The sequence below is a fragment of the Archocentrus centrarchus genome, chromosome 1, assembly GCF_007364275.1.
Source record: "Archocentrus centrarchus isolate MPI-CPG fArcCen1 chromosome 1, fArcCen1, whole genome shotgun sequence".
Classification (NCBI taxonomy): Eukaryota; Metazoa; Chordata; class Actinopteri; order Cichliformes; family Cichlidae; genus Archocentrus; species Archocentrus centrarchus.
In genome coordinates this window covers 2,310,134-2,329,226 of record NC_044346.1, presented here as the reverse complement: position 1 = coordinate 2,329,226, position 19,093 = coordinate 2,310,134, and the positions used below count along the sequence as shown (strand labels likewise).

Genomic DNA, 19,093 nt, shown 5'->3' with positions numbered 1-19,093 from the left:
AGCAGACTCAGCGGCAAAGGGCAGCCCAGGCTAAGTCCAAGACCAAGCAGGAACGAGTCCAACTTCCCGCCAGCAGCACGAACTGAGCTCTCACTACGGCGGTACAGGGATACCCCATACTCCTGAAGCGCCCCCCTCAGGATGCCCCAAAGAATGCAGTCAGGTTGGTTGTATAAACAACCATGCTCCCTCAAATGTCCTCAAGAGGATAAAGAGCTGGTCCAGTGTTCCATGACCAGAACAAGAACTGCACTGTTCGTCCAGAGCTCGAGGTTCTAATGTGCTCCTCTCCAGCACCAACCTTCTCAGGAGGCAGAGGATCGGGAGCCTGTTGGAAGTTTAAACCCTGAAACCTGACTAAACAGGGTCAGAGTTCACTGGCACACAGCATTTCTCCTCACCTGATGATGTCATCATTGTGTCCCAGGTAGAACTTCTGCGTGTGCTCTCGGGTGTTGTAGACCACACCCACCCCAGCCACAAAGTACACCACTTCTTTCCCCGCTGTGTAGTACAGGTTGTTTCGGCATTGGTGGCCTCGGTAGCCGTGGATCCACTCCAGCCTCAGCTGGCAGCGTGGTGCTGTTTTATCCGACATGTCGGCTCAAATCTGAAAAATCAAACATCCGCAGAAAAACACGCCGGAGGATCCCGAGAAAGTTTTCCCACTCCAGTGCAGATGTGCTGTTAATGCTGCTGAGAGCTGCCGCCCATCCCTGTAGTCCCTTTAACTACACTTCCCATAATTCCAGAGCACAGCTGGGAGCTCATGAGGCTTCCTTTTCCTCGCTTCTTATTGAAAAAATCATGGACCAAGTCAGCGCCAAAATTCTCGGCCTGAAAACTCGCTCAGACTGTTTTTAATTTCTGGAATGTTCTCACGAATAACGTTCGAGTACCAAAATTAAATTTCTCGCATTTAAAATAATATTTTGATCAATTAATCCCAACTTTTTGCTCTTTTGGCTAAATTCAGATGATTGCTGAGAAGAAGTAGAACATTTTAAAAATTCACAAAAATAAAATTAACCTGATAAAAGTGCAAAGGTATTAAAAAAACTATCTTAAAGCTAGAAACAGCAATGAGGATGAAGCCTGAACTGATCTTTGTTAAAGGAGCAGATTCATGTTTTAGAAACAGATTAACTGAATAAACTGATCGATCATCGACAAACGATCATCGTTACATCCACGGATAATCGATCATCACCTAAACGTTGACTGGCGGGACTTTGAAATGTGACCACAGGAACGTTTTTAATGATAAACGTTCCGGCGGGCCGGACCGGACGGTCTAAACCCTGAAGGTCCGCAGCAGCAGTTGCACCGGTTCCCTTTAAAGCAGCTCCGCTCGGCCTCCGTCCGCGGTTCCGTTCATAAGGCGTAGATTTAAATCACAGAAAATCCCCCCGCCGTCTGCCAGCGGCAATCCGCAGATTACTGCGCTCATTCATCCGCGACAGTCCGCACAGGACCCGGACCCGGCTGCTCCTGCACGCACACGCACCCGCGGCAGCCGCCCGCCTCACTAGCAGCCCCTAAAACCCAGAATAACGCCGAACCGAAGACGGAGCATTAACGGGAACACCGACCGCGTCAAGCCGGAAACCGTGTATCCCGGTGCTTCCTGTAGTGACCTTCAGAATAAAAGCGGCGCTGCCTGCTGGTCAGCGGGAGGACAGGAAACGCTTACACGTCAGGGTTCATGATTTGTCTCATTTTCTGTTATAGTGACTTCAAATTACATAAAAAGACAGAAAAATTAACAGATCCGAAACTCTTTGTTTCAGCTGCTTGTGTTGGTTTTATGCCTCTGAGGTCACGCAGGTACAGGTGTTTGACAAGTTTCATCTCAGAGAAATGAAACCTGAATTATGTCTAATGTTTCTGCCCTCTCAGGACTCGGTCCATAGATGTGGCTCAAAAAAGTGTGCCAGCCTCACAATTTTACCTATTTTTCTTTAAGTCAATTATGAGTCACTTAACACCAGATTAACTTCTCAGTATTGCTGCTTCATTTTCACCAAAATCTGCAAAGACTTTTTGGTGACTCGTACCTTTCCCTGCTGGGCAGAGCATTACACAGGCTGACCTTTGACTGTGATAAAACCCTTACCTTCACATGCATGAGCCAGTCTAGATGTTGAGCTCTGGTCCCCCTGCAGAAGCTGAAAACTGTGCTCAGCTTCTAGGAGGAGAGCTAAACTGACATTTACTTTATAAATGAGCTGATAGCCGCCTGGGGACAGGAAAACACAAAGACTGACATTTCTGATTAGACACTGGACATTTGACACGTTTACAACACAAAGGTAATGAGAGAGTCATTAATGTCTGTAAAACCTTAATGCTTGTATGTAGTTAGAAAGAAATGTAATTTAGAGTCAGTCAGCCTCCAGCTGTAGGCTTTAAAGAGGGGGACGACAGCAACGTCCCATCCCACACTGAGACAGTCCTCTGCAGACTGAACTCACAGAATTGTTCATTAACCCGACCTTCATTTCAAGTCTACCCATGAACCCACAGGGCTTCCATAAAGAAGCTACTCATTTTTTCCAAAGGACTCCTCAGCTTTATTTTGAAGGTCACAGCCCCAGTTTCCTGCTCACCTCCAGCAACTTCCCGTCTCTGAGCAGGTGCGGGTTTGGCTCATCCTTGGCGCTGCAGTGCATGCTGGGGGCTGTAGTGTTTTGTAGCTAAAGGGCATCCAGGTGACTTCAGATGAGATTTAGGTGAGTCACTCCTCTTTCAGTAAGAGGACGGTGCTGCATCATCATCATCATCATCATCATCGTCGGATAGAAACAAACTCACCTGAACCTCATAAATGCTCTTTTTCATGGACACTTGCACATTAAAAACTGCTGTAACACCTGGAGAATGGCCCTACTGATAAACTTCACTGAATCTGGGCTGCACACCTGTAGCTTCAGACTAGGGAGCAGCAACGAGCATTAAACCCACAGCCTCATGTCAGGTGGAGCATGGGAACATGACCTTCTGGTTGTGGCCTCCATAGATGTGGAGACAGTCAGGGAGCATCCTCACCATTAGTCTCGGTCTGTGGCTGGTACATGTTGAAGTAACATACATATGAATGCAAACTTCTAACAAATTCAGTTTATCAGATCAGACACACACACACACACACACACACTCTTCAGAGCCACCTCCAGACCCTGGAACCAGCTGCCGCACTACGTATTTACTAAGTCTTAGAAAGGCCTTTATATCAAGTGCACCATCCGCTACCACCCCAACCCACCTTTGGATAAAGAGAAGAAAATGAATGGATGTACACTCAACCCAATAAACAGCTCAACAGTTCAGCCTTAACACAATTTAGAAACAGCAGTCAGCAAGAAGAGGACTTCTGACGTGCTCAGGAGGTTTTTCCACTTGTCAGGACATCCAAACCACTGGTGACGAGTTCTACTAGTTGGGTTGACACGGAGAACAACAGAACTTGCCGGCTGCTTGGTTGTAGTCAGATGCAAACCAAAAGTGGAATGGGAGCTCTTCAGTAAGCCAAACCTCTCAGCTTCTGTATCACCTTCTCTTTACTCGCTGGAGAGATTATATTTCTTATGTAGCCTGGGAATGGCTTAGAAGGAACAGGGGGAGCTCCACGGGGAGAAGGACATCTGAAATACTCGGCCTGCTGCCACTGTGATAAATGTAAGAAGATGGCTACACCAGTGGTCAGCAACTGTATGGGCTCTCAAAAGTCCATATGAGGAAGAGTGAAAAGCTTTTGAGCAAATCAAAGAAAGGTGTTTCTAAAAAAATAAATAAATGACCATCACAGCAGCGTGAGTCCTCTCCTGAAAACACCAGCGATGGTTTTTATCTCTGTCAACGTGGAAAGCAGCCATGGTGACCAGCTGCTGGGTTGTGGTCCAACATAAACCGGCCTTAAAGTCTGCTTGTGGTAAAGTCTACACGTTAAGCACAACGCTGATACAAGCTGTACAGAAACGACCTTGGACTTCACGCTTGTTCTGGACTCAGTAACGTTTGCGCATGGTCAAAGAGGGCTTACGTCTGATGGTACAGGTCTGTAAGTATGAGGGCGAGCTGAAAAGTTCATAGGCTGACTAAGAAGGGGTTATTATACAGTAAATAAATTTGGCATGCTTTAAATTCAACCTTTACGGATGCTAACTGCATGTTTTCTTTCCAGATAAACTCACATTGGATACAGAATTGAGGATTTGGAAAAGTAGTACTAGAGACATCCTGTGAAAAATTTGGCACCGTGGTGTTATCAAATATCTGCAGAAAAGGGGTTAAGCCCCAAGGACATTCATCTCCCGTGAATGAATTGAGAACATTCTGCATAATGAGCTTGGCCTGTCAAAGGTTTCCGCTCGGTGGATGCCACAACTTTTGATGCCTGATCAAAAGCTCACCAGGCTGGTCATGTCGGTCATGTGAACTTGGCACTTTTTAAACCAAATCCACCCGAGAAGAATGTTGGGTTCACCACTTTCAGCAAGACACCAAATGGCAGTCCATGCAGTGGAAACACCCGTCTTCTCCCCCACCAAAGAAGGCCAAGGCGGTGCCATCAGCAGGGAAGGTGATGGTCATACTATCAATGGAGAATACTATGCCAACTTGCTGAGGCAGATGCGAAAGCCAAAATGCCCCGGAAAACTGACGAAGGGTGTCCTGTTTCATCAGGACAATGCTCCTACACACAAGTCCGTGGTTGCAACGGGTGCTGTGCACAACTGTGGCTTTGAGCTGGTTGATCACCATCCATATTCTCCTGATTTGCCACCATTCGACTATCTTCTGTTCCCCAACATGAAAAAACACTTGGCTGGGAAGCGGTATCAACTGATGATGAGGTCATCTCTGCTGTTAAGGACTTTTTTGAGGGATGAAAGCTCCTATACCATGGGAATCCAAGTGCTTCAACACAGATGGAAGAAGCGTGTGGACCACAGGGGAGACTATGTCAAAAAATAAAACGCATTTGGTCAAGTTCGACCATTGCATCGTGGTCAGCCTATGAACTTTTCAGCCCACCCTCATACGTGGTCTGAGAAAATCAAGCTAAACCTGACTCGGTAAACCCTGCTGGTGCACTGGGACAGGGGTCCCTGAAGGTTTCTAGCTGAGGCCGTGCAAAGAGGAAAAGAACAGGAAGCTGGAGAGTAAAGTTTAAAAGCTTTAATGACATCGCACATATTTGACAGAGAGAGAGCGCTTTAAAGTCTACAGGTGCAGTTTCATACATGAGAAAAGCTTTAATGATCTAACTTCTGCTTAAATATTTGCCCTTGGAGAGCTTTTTCTTCATTCCTATAGATGCAGTTCTGATTGTGCAGTAAGATGACATTAACTTCCATACATGTTCGGTACAATAGATATACAGTGACGGGGAGCAACACGAGTATCAAAGAGCAGAAAATCTGAACGCAGCGCGGTGCGAAGAGCCGACAACAAGCGAGCAACCTTCACGAGTCCAGAGCCGGACCTCGCTTCCATATGGAGGACGGCAAGCTCCGTCCGCTCCCGCCAACATCGCCCAACCAAAGATAAAAAAAGAAGGGAGTCGCAATTTCCGGTGAGTGTTCAGGTCCGGAGCCCGATGAAGCATGCAGGTGGACATTTCTACATCACCCGCCTCCTCAAAGGCGATTGGCTGTCTGACAAAAACAAAATGGCTGCAGAGAAACAAAAACAACAGAAATAATATAAAACTAAATGCACTGTTGGTCCAATTTCTCAATGGCAGAAGAAGAATGTAGGCTGTCTCTGAAGACAAAAAACAGGAAACAATAAAAGAGAAAAAACAAATTTTAGAAAAATAAAAAATCATCAATGTTGCAAAAAACAAACAAACAAAAAACCAAAAACAACAGAAATTAGGTGTGTGGTCCCTGCTGATGTCACCAAAGAAAGAGCGAGATACTGTGACGTCACAGCGGTTCATCATCAGCTAACGGGCATTTCTGTCCAGAAACTGATGGATCGGAACGAGAGCGGCAGCAGTTTGTGATGTCACAGCGGTTCATCATCGACGAACACACACACACACACACAAAGAGACACAGCTTCGCTTCAGACGCAGACTCGTAACGAGTCAGAGCCAAAGCGGCTCTCCGTTCAGTCATAGATGATGACATGTTAGATCGGGACGTCTAAAATGCTCGCAGGTGCTTCGGTGGTGTCTTGCTGCCAAACGACCAACACACAAACAACAAAAAAACTGAGAACAAACATAAACAAGCAGACGGCGCGCTTTGGTGAAACACTTCTCTGTGCCTCATCTTAACCCTCTCAGCGGTCAACCTCTGTCATTGGCTGTTTGGGAGTGACATCAGACACTAGGTGTGTTTTTCTGTGTTCATTTTAAAGGTGAGTAATTCAATCAGGAGGACTGATGGCTCCGAGTCTGAGGTTCACCGCTGAGAAAGGCAAGCTGAGAATTACAAAGGTTGCTGAATGAACCTTCATGAAGCTGACGGTGCTCTGAGGCAGCTTCTGGGTCTCCCCAGCTGACAGCAGCTCGTGAGAAATGAGGCCTTTTTAACGTGATGTTTGCTGCATCAGAGCGCCCAGACCGGTTTCACCAAAGCACCTCGTCGTTTACGTTCTACTGCTTCTTCTTGCTGAACAGGCTGAAGCGCTTCTCCTTGTCCTTCTCTTTGTCCTTCTCCCGCTTTCCAGGACTCGACTCGGTGGTGAGCGTGACAGTGGCCGGCAGCGTGTGAGCGCGTCCGGAGGCAGGCGTGCCGGGGTTGCTGCCCTGCACATCGGAGCGGTCAGCGGCACTGGCATTCAGGATGGCCTGGATCCAGCTACTCATCTCCTCCTGCAGGGGGCGACACAAGTCAGGGACTCAAACATCACCAACAGTGTGTTAGTGGTTAAAAAGCAGAGAGGTTTAAGGCTCAAACACCACAAAGGTCAGTTTTTATAAGAATCTGAGTGAAAATCAAACTCACTTCATCTTTGGCTTGGAACAGATACTCATTTCCATCGGCGATTCTACGAAAGGAGAGAGGAGGACAGAGGTGAGCGAAGGAGGAACTCTGAACTCGACCAAACAAACACAATAAAACACTCGTCCTGCTGATCCTCAGGACTGCTAGCTTTGAAAAAATAAGGTCAATGTAAGGAAGAGTGTTCAAGTACAGCAAACTGAATATTTAAAGTCACATAAAAACGTTTTTTGTCAGTCTAAAAGTTAAACCTTGCACCACTCTGGGTTGCCCCCTACTGGGTTGCGCTGAGATGGACACTTATTTTTTTTTTAATACACTGCTCAAAAAAATAAAGGGAACACTCAAATAACACATCCTAGATCTGAATGAATGAAATATTCTCATTGAATACTTTTTTTCTGTACAAAGTTGGATGTGCTGACAACAAAATCACACAAAAATCATCAATGGAAATCAAATTTATTAACCAATGGAGGCCTGGATTTGGAGTCACACACAAAATTAAAGTGGAAAAACACACTGCAGGCTGATCCAACTTTGATGTAATGTCCTTAAAACAAGTCAAAATGAGGCTCAGTATTGTGTGTGGCCTCCACGTGCCTGTATGACCTCCCTACAATGCCTGGGCATGCTCCTGATGAGGTGGCGGATGGTCTCCTGAGGGATCTCCTCCCAGACCTGGACTAAAGCATCCGCCAACTCCTGGACAGTCTATGGTGCAACGTGATGTTGGTGGATGGAGCGAGACATGATGTCCCAGATGTGCTCAATCGGATTCAGTTCTGGGGAATGGGCGGGCCAGTCCATAGCTTCAATGCCTTCATCGTGCAGGAACTGCTGACATACTCCAGCCACATGAGGTCTAGCATTGTCCTAGATTAGGAGGAACCCAGGGCCAACTGCACCAGCATATGGTCTCACAAGGGGTCTGAGGATCTCATCTCGGTACCTAATGGCAGTCATGCTACCTCTGGTGAGCACATGGAGGTCTGTGCGGCCCTCCAAAGAAATGCCACCCCACACCATTACTGACCCACTGCCAAACTGGTCATGCTGAAGGATGTTGCAGGCAGCAGATCGCTCTCCGCGGCGTCTCCAGACTCTGTCACGTCTGTCACATGTGCTCGGTGTGAACCTGCTTTCATCTGTGAAGAGCTCAGGGCGCCAGTGGCGAATTTGCCAATCCTGGTGTTCTCTGGCAAATGCCAAGCGTCCTGCACGTTGTTGCGCTGTGAGCACCCCCATCTGTGGACGTCGGGCCCTCATACCATCTTCATGGAGTCGGTTTCTAACCGTTTGTGCAGACACATGCACATTTGTGGCCTGCTGGAGGTCATTTTGCAGGGCTCTGGCAGTGCTCCTCCTGTTCCTCCTTGCACAAAGGCGGAGGTAGCGGTCCTGCTGCTGGGTTGTTGCCCTCCTACGGCCTCCCCCACGTCTGCTGGTAGCGCCTCCAGCCTCTGGACACTATGCTGACAGACACAGCAAACCTTCTTGCCACAGCTCGCATTGATGTGCCATCCTGGATGAGCTGCACTGCCTGAGCCACTTGTGTGGGTTGTAGAGTCCGTCTCATGCTACCACAAGTGTGAAAGCACCACCAACATTCAAAAGTGACCAAAACATCAGCCAGAAAGCATAGGTACTGACAAGTGGTCTGTGGTCCCCACCTGCAGAACCACTCTTTTATTGAGTGTGTCTTGCTAATTGCCAATAATTTCCACCTGTTGTCTATTCCATTTGCACAACAGCATGTGAAATTGATTGTCAATCAGTGCTGCTTCCTAAGTGGACAGTTTGATTTCACAGAAGTTTGATTTACTTGGAGTTATATTGTGTTGTTGAAGTGTTCCCTTTATTTTTTTGAGCAGTGTATTTTCTCCCATCAAAACAAACTTTAACCACACATTTAATGCTCAGATGATCAGTCTGCTCTTTTATTTTCACTGACGGTAGAAGTACAGACCTTCAGACTCCACCTGTGCCCAATGAGGAATAAATACCATCTGTTAAAATGAGCTGCGTCATTAGCCCCGGGTGGTTTTTGAATAGCACTTGAACTCATAAAAGAACTGCCTATTAAAGAGCAGGCTTATTAAAAAAAATACTTAGCAGGTGACTGGGAGAGACAGCTGATTGTCATCGGGTGAAGTCACCAGAAGTGAGCTTCACCAACTCATTGACCTGTATCGGACTCCTTTCACAAAGTTTTACAGCCTACGTATTGGTAGCTGAGGTAAAACACAGACTGACAGCCGGTCAGTGTTTTTGAGGTCACTCAGGAATAAAAACATAAAATACACCCAAAATATTTAATTTACTGATTTATTGCTTTTTTTTTTTTTTATATTCAAACACGTTCAAATATAGTGCGTCCTGTACTATAATGCAGGACACATCATCAACAGTGTGCACTTGAATTGGGAGGCGTAAGAAAACAGAACTCAGTTGACTGCAATCTACTGACATCTAGTGGTGATACTGTATTTTACACATTGTAACTTTAAACGTAGTCTCCTAACCTCCACCTTAGGCAGTGCAAAGTGTCTGACATTTTAGATCAGCTTTACTCTGAAATAACTTCAAAAAGGTGCAATTACTGAAGATTGAAAATTTGTGGGCGAGGCTAAGCCGCTAGTGTTCTGAGGTCCTGGCAGCACCCCTGGTTAAAACATGAAGCCCGGTGATACTGGGACCAGTGACGGGCGTTTGAAATAAGAACACCATTTGAACTGCTTGACTCCAGGCCGTGTTGGGACTGGATCACACCTGAATTTTTTACTCTTTGGAGTACACCTGCACATCAGTGTTTGAGCAGAGCTTGTTACCTGAGTTTGAAGACATGTTTCTTCTTCTTGTAGTCTGAGGCGACATCACACGTGGCTTCCTTCAGGCTGATGGGGAGCTCGTTGTGGTAGGGGACGCCCTGACTGGCCGCCTTGTTGTCCTTGTAGAAACCCATTTCCTTGTTGATGATGACACAGTACACGTTGTGCCACGACCTGCCAATCAAAGAGCAGCAGTGTCAGGTGATGCAGCTGCTTGACTACCTCCTTTGTGGCAGAGGATCTTACCTGTTGGAGGCCTTCTTGTTGTGGCCCTCCCACTCGTGTTTGCGGTGCAGCAGTCCCTCCATCTGTGAGGCAGAGTCCTGGTTCTTGGTGGGCAGTGTTGTCGACTGACTTTTAATCTTCCTGCCGGAGGTGGGCGAGGGGGCAGGGCTCGGCTCTTTGGAGCTACGCTCGGCGACACCGTTCACCAGATCTCCGCCATCCACACCGTCCTGCAAAGGTGGGGTATACAGGGGAGGGGTTAAAGGACAGATTATCCAAACTGAACTGAGTCCACAGGTCAGGTTTAACACCGCAGAAGAAGAAATTGAAGTAAAGGAGTAATTTACTATTAATATCCATCTGAAGAAGAAAATAAATGTGAAGTCATTTTAAATATGCCAGGCGATCTGCTGTGTGCCTGCTGATGGAGCTGTAATAAAGTTTACGGCTTGAATGTGAGTACTGACCCGCGGAGAGTCCTGGTCTGAGGGGAGTCCGTTCTGAGTGACAGCGCTGCAGAAACACACAGACCGAATTATTCTCACGGTTTTATTTTTATGGCGATCTTTATGAGAGTCGCTGATGTTTCTTTCACCTCTGCTGCTGAGCCTCCTCCTGCTGAACCTCCACGGGCTCTGGAGTTGGCGGCTTCCTCCTCCTTTCCTCCTCCTCCTGCAGCCTCCTCACCTCCAGCAGCTCCAGCTGGAAGACACATGCAAACATCTTCATCATCATCACATTTCTCATCACCCTCACCTCCACCTCCACCTCCACTACCACCACCCTCCCTCACCGTAGTCAGCCTCTCCAGGGCAGAGAAGCGTTCCTCCCAGGTGGCGGCTGACTTCTCGAAGGCCTCGTGGCGTTTGATGAGTTTCTCAACCTCATCCACGCTCTGGCCCAACTCCCTGCTGGACAGGTAGGGCTCCTGACCCAGGAGCCAGGCCTCAGCCACGCCCGCATCCCGAGAGAACTGGTGCACCTCCAGGACTGAAGAGGAAGAGAGAGGAAGATTATGTGACTGAGATGAATTGATGACAGAGACACAACTGCAGTATGATGAGGTGAGAGGTGTACAGGTGTTTCTACAGGTGTATGACCTGTAACAAGGCTTTTGTTCCCATAGTTTAGCCTTTAATGCAGCGCCTTCCCCTACAGGAAGGTAGCCACCGTGACAGTCAGCCTTTGGTTTGTTAAGCCTGGTTTTGAAGCCTCAGCCTCAGCCTTTTTTTGTCTCTTTGTGGGGATTGTTTGGTGTCTCTGTGGACAGTTTTTGTGTCTCTGTGGATGTTTTTTGTGTTTTGTGGGCATTGTTTGTGCCTTTGTGGGTGTTTGATGTCTTTTGGTGGGTGTTTTTTGTGTCTCTGTGGGCACTGCTGGTCGACGTACTGATTGGAGAGGACCAATGAGAATAAAGTTTCTGCAGCTGTCAGATGAAGGATCATGCAGAGAGGTGCAGTCATGTGTCAGAAAACATCTGAAGCTGTTCTCTGAGCATGACTCAACTACCTGAAGCATTTCCTGATTGGTCAGAGCCAGAGGTTTGATTCAGCTTTCCTAAAGGACACCAAGAGCCTGAGGAGACTTCATCAGTGCTGACTCATCACTGCAGTGCCCAGTCAGCTCTGACCTCTGACCTTTCAGCTTGCATCATTTTAAATGGATGTTTTGTGTGGACGATAAACAGAAAATGAGTCTTACTGAGTCGCAGCCACTCCCATCGGTCCTCCCACTTGTCAATCATCTCCTTCCTCTTGTCAGTGAGCTGCAGCAGCTTCTCTTTAATCTGGGAGAGAAAACAGTTTCAGCAGATTTCAATCTCAACTTTATTGGCAACATTACTTCTTTACAGACTGAAGCTCAAACCTGATTTTATTTCTCAGAAATATCTCTGTCATACAGCTGTGGTCAGAAGTTTCCATACGCTCACTTTGGGCATGAATATCATGGTAATTTTGGGCTTTGGTGGTACAGTGTTCTCACCTTTACTTCACCTCTTGTCATTGTAGCCAAACAGTTCAATCTGTGTCTCGTCTGACCATCAAACTTTTCTCCAGAAGGCATTTGGCTCGTCCATGTGGGCAGCTGCAAATTTCAGTCGAGCTTGAAGGTGTTGATTTTGGAGCAGGGGCTTCTTTCTTGATCGGCACCCTCTCAGTCTATGACGATGTGAAACTGGCTTCACTGTGGACAGTGACGCTGGTGCTCCAGTTCATGGCAGGCTTGAGCCTTGGTGGTTCCTGAACATCCTGACCAGTTTCCTCTAATCTGAGGGCAACAGTTCGGGTCTTCCAGACCTCAGCGAAGTGCTGACATATCTGAATAACTTGGACTTACGTACAGTTGTTTGAGATTTTGGAATCTGCAGCTGTTTAGAAATGGCTCCAAGAGACTTTCCTAACACATGTAAATCTACAGTTCTCCTTATTAGATCTTATCTGAGTTCCTTGGACTTTCCCACTGTTGTGAGTCTTCTGACCACAGCTGTAAATACAGCGTTTTTTTTTTTTTGGATTATGTTCTTGCTATTTTATAAATTTCATCATAAAGGATTTAATTTTTACGATACTATTACCTGAACTTTTAACAACTTTTAGTTATCTTTTACGTTCTCACTTTTCTCACAAGTATTAAAACTTTATTTTCTTAATTTAGCATCATTTTTCCTCGGTCTTCTCTCAGCCTGATTACTCTCTGACTCATTCGTGTTTAGATAAGATAAGATAAGATAGTGTTTATTTGTCACATGCACAGTTATACACAGTACAATGCACAGTGAAATGTATTTTGTACCTGCAACCTTATATACACACACATATAAATAAGAAGAATAAAAATAAAAAAAAAGTAATTCACACTATACACTATACTTTATATACTATACACTATACACACTTTTTAAATTATAATATTTACATTGTGCAATAATGGTCCAGTTAGGGCTCAGAGTTGAGCAGACGGATGGCTTGTGGGTAAAAACTCTTCTTCAACCTTTCAGAAGAGTTTTTACCTGCCTACATCTCTGATAGCAGCACACCCTATTGGGGTGGCTGTAGCTCAGTAGGTAGAGCAGGTCACCTACTGATCGGAAGGTCAGCGGTTCGATTCCTGGCTACTCCAAGCTACATGCCAATGTATCCTTGGGCAAGATACTTAACCCCAAGTTGCTCTCCGACCGTCCTGTCGGAGTATGAATGTGTGTGAATGTTAGCTAATTAAAAGCACTTAGCTTAGTATAAACATGGAAGTGCTTGTATGAATGTGAGTGCATGGGTAAATGTAAACATGTTGTGTAAGCGCTTTGAGTGCTCTGACTGAGTAGAAAAGCGCTATATAAGAGCTAGTCCATTTACCATTTACCTTTGTGATTTGTTGCGTCACCTGTGAAACACCTGAGCTCACCTCCTCTGAAGCGTAGTGCTTCCTGGCCAGCAGAGCCTTCCCGAGCTCGATGCAGGTCGTGAAGCTGTCGTTGCGGGCGTCGATCTCCGCCTTGATGCCCTGATGGTTGTTCATCAGCAGCTCAACCGAGGAAACATCTCTGAACACAAACGTCTTCGGTTAGCGAGGGCCCTGTCGGGCGAGGAGCTACCATCATGCTGCACGTGGGCCTACCTGGGTTTCTCCTGGGCCTCGATGAGCCGGATCACGTCGTCCATCCACAACATCAGGTCTCGGACCATGCTAAAGAACCGGAACTTGTCCCCGGTGTCGAGGAGGCGCAGTCGCCGTCCGTCACAGGCCTCCAGCAGGGTCCTCCATGCCTCCAGCACGTCGCTCTCCCTGCGCTGGATGTCATCTGCTTTGTCTCCAGCGTACGCCGACTGCAGACGTACCGCGTCCTCCTGCAGCTGCCTCACCTGCCACACCAGGTCAAAGGTCACAACACATACGACTACATGTTTTCACATAAGTGCTCTGATTTTAAATCACCTGATGGGAAACATGAGGACAGAGAGCTGTAGCGGAATAGATAAGATCAATACTTCTTCAGCTATATGATGGCTGAGAACCTTTAACCCTTTATGACAGGGCTCTTCAAGTCCAGGCCTCGAGAGCCCCTGTCCTGCAGGTTTTACATGTGTCCCTGATCCAACACACCTGAATCAAATGGCTGAATTACCTCCTCAGTATGCAGTCAAGCTCTCCAGAGTCCTGCTAATGACTTCTATATTTGACTCAGGTGTGTTTAAGCAGAGACACATCTAAAACCTGCAGGACAGGGGCTCTTGAGGCCTGGAGTTGAAGAGCCCTGCTTTATGACCTATAATAGAAAAAACGGTAAAGTGCATGAACTATGTTTTGTTGTTAGCGCTTTTTACGTGATTTCTGTGAACCCGTCAGAGGAAGGATACAGCGCTCTGGGCCACTATGAATGCATGTAAATCCTCTGGTTTTATATGCAAAAAGAACTATTGCTCTATCGTATGTGGTTGCAATTCTAAAGGCATTTAAAAGCAGTTACGCGATTGGGAGCGCCGACGCTCCGGCTGGTCACAAACGACTACATGACTGATCAGCTGCAGGATACGGCTGGTTTCTGGGTGGAAATTACTCTACCATGTACAGAGAGGGTCCTGGGGGGCCCTCAGGATGCTGAGGGACACCTCAAATAAATGCCCCCACAAAGCTGACATGCCCATGTGACTGAGTCCCCATATGTTCCCATAAGTCTCTGACTCAATAAGGCCAAAACTCATAAGATCCACACAAAACCAGTGTCCCCATAAAGCAGGTTTGGCCAGACTGACCTGTGTTCCCAGGGCCTGGATGTCATGTTCAAAGGTGGTGTGCATCCTCTGCAGCGTCTCCACCGTGTTCTGGTCTCGGCCCACCTCCTCCGGCAGCTTCTTCTGCTTGTCCACGATGCGTCCCAGGATTTCCTTGGCATCATGGTAGAACTTGTGGAGCTCAAAGGAGGCAGCAAGAATCTGCGTCCTGGTGTCGATGAGCTCCAGCAGGTCGGCCCAGGCCTCGTTCAGCCCATCCTTCCACTCTGCCACCGTGGCCGCATCACCGTGTCCAGCGTTGATCAGCTCGTCTGCCAGCCGGTTTACGGCATCCACACGCTCCTGTCCGATGTTCCCGGTGTCCCGGGCGAACTCCCGGAAACGCTCCTGTAGCATCTGAAGAGTGAGCACAAGTCAGAGGTCAGCACGTAATATTTAACACACAACACTCAGAGGAAGTATGATGATTAGTACTCGCAGTGACGTACAGTGACATGCTCGTAGTCCTGTCCCAGCTCATGTGACCCAGCCACCACCTCCCGCTCGGCAATCCACTGCTCGAGGTCGTCCACTTCTCGGTTGAGCTGGAAGAGGCGGAGCCTTTCATCCAGTTTGCCCCGCCTCTCCTCTGACAGGTCCTTCAAGCCAGCGTAAAGCTTATCCACCTGAGACTGCCGCATGCTGATCCGCTCACTGACACACACACACACACACGCACACACACACACACACACACACAGTGGAGTCCTTTAATCACAGCTGGGTTCCTGATGATGTATGATCATTTCTAATGTTCCTTCATGTTATTTATGTGTGATATTGTTCAGCCAAACTTTAGCAGCACAATTATTCCATGCGTGATTAGAAATGGGTCTGAGCACCTCTCCGGGTGTCCGTCGCCCACCAGTCCTCTGCTGGTCTTGGACAGCAGGTGGACGGCCTCAGCGTAGTCCTCCACCGCCTGCTCCATGATCTGATGCTTCTTCAGCATGGTGACAGCGCTCTGCTCGTCCTGATTAAAGCAAATAATCGTCATAATCATTCACTCACAACTTTTAATGTGAGTTTTATCTAGTGAGATTTTTACAGACTGTTGTGTATGTATGCCCACCTTGGCCTTCTCCTCTGACATCATGTAGAGCTCCTGCTCGCTCATCCAGGACTCGGCCTCGGCAGCGTCAAAGTAGTATTGCTGGGCTTTGTGGGCCTCCTCCAGCCGGTTGTGCCGACTCTCCACCTCCTCCATCAGCTGCTTCCACAGCCGTTGCAAGTCAGTCAGGCGCTGGCGAATCACATCCGCGTTCGAGGACTGGTCCTTCAGAAGGCTCTGGCTGCGCTCCAGTATGTCATCAATGCGGGGCTGATGGCCCAGGATCTCCTTCTGCAGGGTCTGAGGATGTTTACACCAAAAAAGGTCAGCGTCAGGCACCTATCAGGAAACACCACCAAGCTCCGACTGTTGGTAAGAACGCACTCCTACCTGGTTCTTCTTGATGAGCAGCTGGACGGTCTGCAGATTGTGTCCGTGGTCAGTGGACATGGCCACAGGCATCCTCTCCTGAACCCACAGCTGTAAAGAACCGAGACCACAGTGAGAGTGTGCAGGACACCTGAATTACCCTGAAAATATGGATGTGTAACGTTTGACGTACGATCTCATCCTCGACGTCCCGGTTGAACTGGTGAACTTCTCTGGACGCCACCAGAAAGTTCCTGCGCTGTTGCAGCGGATCCAGGAGCTCCTGAAACTTCTTCTCCACCACCTGCCTCCGCCCGTCCACCTCGTCTGCGTCCTTCACCTCCTGACCCAGAGCCTTCACCTGGCTCTGCAGCTCCACCACCTCCCTCTGTCGCACCTCCACCTGGTTCTCCAGCATCTGCAGAAGGAATGAGTCACAGCTGTCATACTACTTCTGCTACTGCTCTTACTACACCCAACAGTACTGCTGCCACTCCACCACCTCCCTCTGATGCGGAGTCAGTAGGAGCAGACTCACGCTGATAACAACGCTCTCAGTCTGTTACCTGCTCAGGATTTACTCACTTTTGCTCTGGACTCTGAGCTGTAAGGAATCTGAATTTAGGCAGACTAATTCTACAAATACCATTACTGCTACTGAAGCTGATACTTAGTAACTGATAATAGTACTAATACTCAAATCCATCTGGTACTGCAGTCAGTGGAGACAGAATAACTCACACTCACTGTTAATGAAAATGTAAAAAAATTCTCTGTTACAGGCGTCTTAGCTGTAATATGAGTAAAATGTATGCATCGGAGTTCTCTCTGTGCAGAAAACATGTAAATCTGTTCATTTGAACCGTACCTGTTGCTTTTTGAGCAGGATGTTAACAGACGTCAGGTCTTTGCCGTAGTCGTCAGACTGGATCTGGCCCTCGAGGCCGGCCAGCCACTTGTCGAGGTCGGCGCAGCTCTGCGTGAACAGCTCAGCCTTGTTGGCGTCAAACAGACACTGAGCTTTGGTCTGCGTGGTGGACTCAAGCTCCTCCCACATTGTGTGAAGCGCCGACAGCTTCTCCTTCACCACCGCCTCCGTCTCTGGCTTCTCCGACACCAGGAGCATGCCGTCCTGAGGTCAGGAGAAACTCAGGTCAGGTTAAAGGTCCCCAGAGGTGACCTACTGTGGTTCGCTCAGTACATTTGTACAGGATGAAATGATTATTTAATTGGTGTTTCAGTAACTTCATAGACGGCAAACTCAGAAAACTGAGTCAAACATGAGCATAAAGGTGAGCTAACACCTTCATCATCATCACCTTCATCATTATAATCTATTAATTGCTTTCCATTTTCAATCATTTTAGATACAACTGGAAATATACTAATTGTTCTGTAATTTCTGACATTTGATTTATTCCCTGATTTGTAAATCTGAGTAGTCACGGCTGGGATCTGATTGATAGATTAATCATATGTTATCAGACATATCAAAGAATATTTGAGTGTCTTTATAAAACGAGTATCCAGACCAGACACATTTTTTTTTCATTTACCCCATTTCATTTACTTCTGATTCACGCTGTAATTTATCTCTTGTATGAGTTTAGATTCTGCTGATTGACTCCTTTTCTTTGCTAACTACAGACGAGTGCTATACCTTCTCAATCTTGTCCAGCCACTCCTTGTTGGACTGCAGCTCGGCCATGAAGGCCTGGTGCTTCAGCCACTTGCTGTGCAGGTTCCTGGCCTCGTCGTAGCTCATGTCCTGAGCTGTGAGCATCTTCTCGTTGATCCACAGAGACAGCTGTAGCAAACAGAACAAAACACAAGTCTGAGAGGGCACAGACATCTAAAGGGCTCATCACAGGATGCTTCCATCTGTCTGAGCGGAGACTGACCTCCTGGCAATCCTGCAGGAACTTCTGCAGGTCTCGGTTGTCCTTTAGCCTCATGAGCAGCTCCACTGCAGACTCCCTGTTCTTCTTATGCCTGAAACAAACACATAAGATCCAAATGACCTCCAAAATATAACAGAAACAGCAGTAAGCCTCAGGACCAAGTGCGCTTTTTATCACACACTGATAGATGGTTTGCAGCTTGTGTTCGGCCCTCTGGATTTGCTCTGTGAAGTGTTCTCTTCATGCTGCACTTAGAAAATAAGAGGTCTTCCTTCTGACGAAGGAGACAATCATGAGATCATCTCCTTCCGTTACCTCTGTGGACGGGGGTTTTCAGAAGGAAACTACCTCCTCTGGGTTGGTATTTGTGAACACGCCTGGCAAACTGCTGGGTGAAGCTCAGTGGCTTTGGTGAAGCTTTGCCTGATCATCTTTCTGCTCCTATTCTGAAACCTCTCAGAGAAGCAGCCTTCCTACACTCAGGATCCACGGGGAACCTTTCTGCCACTGTTGTTCAATAGAAACAGAACGGCTGAAAGGAGGTACAGAGCAGCTCCTGTACCTCCAACCAGGCAATAATTTTGGAAATTTAATGACTACATCTACTGAGGAGGACCTCAAAATGACAGTGCAAGGCTCCAGAACAACAACTAAAAGATTATTCTACAGTTCCAGTAAAAGAACGCAAAGTGAAGCTCTGGCCTACCTGTCGTCGATGGAGGCAAATTTCTCCTGGATTCGGTCGGCGTTGATGTTTCCATCACTGGCCAGCCGCCTGCCGGCCTCAACCACACTGTTGATCTTGTCCTCGTTGGCATCCATCGTAGTCATGAAATCCTCCTGCTTCTTGATGGCAGCTTCGGCACCCTCCAGAGTTGTGGGCATCTCGGTGTGAGCCAGGACGTACTCCTGCAGGGCACAGACACAGAGGAGAAGGTTCAGAGAAACGGTGGGTTATTAAATCACAGGCAGAATCAGGACAAAGATG

General features: G+C 47.4%; 2 protein-coding genes across 4 annotated transcripts in view; both read right to left on the bottom strand.

Moving 5' to 3' along the window:
* Positions 1 to 1,552, bottom strand: part of LOC115784066 (echinoderm microtubule-associated protein-like 6) — a 30,402-nt gene extending 28,850 nt beyond the window's left edge. For 2 of the 3 annotated variants that reach the window (XM_030735150.1, XM_030735158.1), the window contains exon 1: positions 402 to 598. In XM_030735150.1, the coding sequence (XP_030591010.1) occupies positions 402 to 598 (197 nt within the window). Of the gene's footprint in view, positions 1 to 401 lie in introns of all 3 variants that reach the window. The other variant, XM_030735141.1, reaches the window with a different exon arrangement.
* Positions 1,553 to 5,166: 3,614 nt separating this feature from the next.
* The window catches only part of LOC115785935 (spectrin beta chain, non-erythrocytic 1-like), a 38,016-nt gene continuing 24,089 nt past the window's right edge, over positions 5,167 to 19,093 (bottom strand). The window contains exons 17-36 of the mRNA XM_030737881.1: positions 18,812 to 19,014; positions 18,106 to 18,196; positions 17,865 to 18,011; positions 17,073 to 17,336; positions 16,398 to 16,622; positions 16,226 to 16,315; positions 15,857 to 16,135; positions 15,627 to 15,757; positions 15,234 to 15,438; positions 14,767 to 15,141; positions 13,631 to 13,875; positions 13,418 to 13,556; positions 11,717 to 11,801; positions 10,809 to 11,005; positions 10,611 to 10,717; positions 10,483 to 10,528; positions 10,037 to 10,245; positions 9,791 to 9,964; positions 6,963 to 7,005; positions 5,167 to 6,829 (exon numbers count right to left, since the gene is read on the bottom strand). Coding sequence (XP_030593741.1) covers positions 6,611 to 6,829; positions 6,963 to 7,005; positions 9,791 to 9,964; positions 10,037 to 10,245; positions 10,483 to 10,528; positions 10,611 to 10,717; positions 10,809 to 11,005; positions 11,717 to 11,801; positions 13,418 to 13,556; positions 13,631 to 13,875; positions 14,767 to 15,141; positions 15,234 to 15,438; positions 15,627 to 15,757; positions 15,857 to 16,135; positions 16,226 to 16,315; positions 16,398 to 16,622; positions 17,073 to 17,336; positions 17,865 to 18,011; positions 18,106 to 18,196; positions 18,812 to 19,014 — 3,474 coding nt within the window. The 3' untranslated portion in view covers positions 5,167 to 6,610. The remainder of the gene's footprint in view (positions 6,830 to 6,962; positions 7,006 to 9,790; positions 9,965 to 10,036; positions 10,246 to 10,482; positions 10,529 to 10,610; positions 10,718 to 10,808; positions 11,006 to 11,716; positions 11,802 to 13,417; positions 13,557 to 13,630; positions 13,876 to 14,766; positions 15,142 to 15,233; positions 15,439 to 15,626; positions 15,758 to 15,856; positions 16,136 to 16,225; positions 16,316 to 16,397; positions 16,623 to 17,072; positions 17,337 to 17,864; positions 18,012 to 18,105; positions 18,197 to 18,811; positions 19,015 to 19,093) is intronic.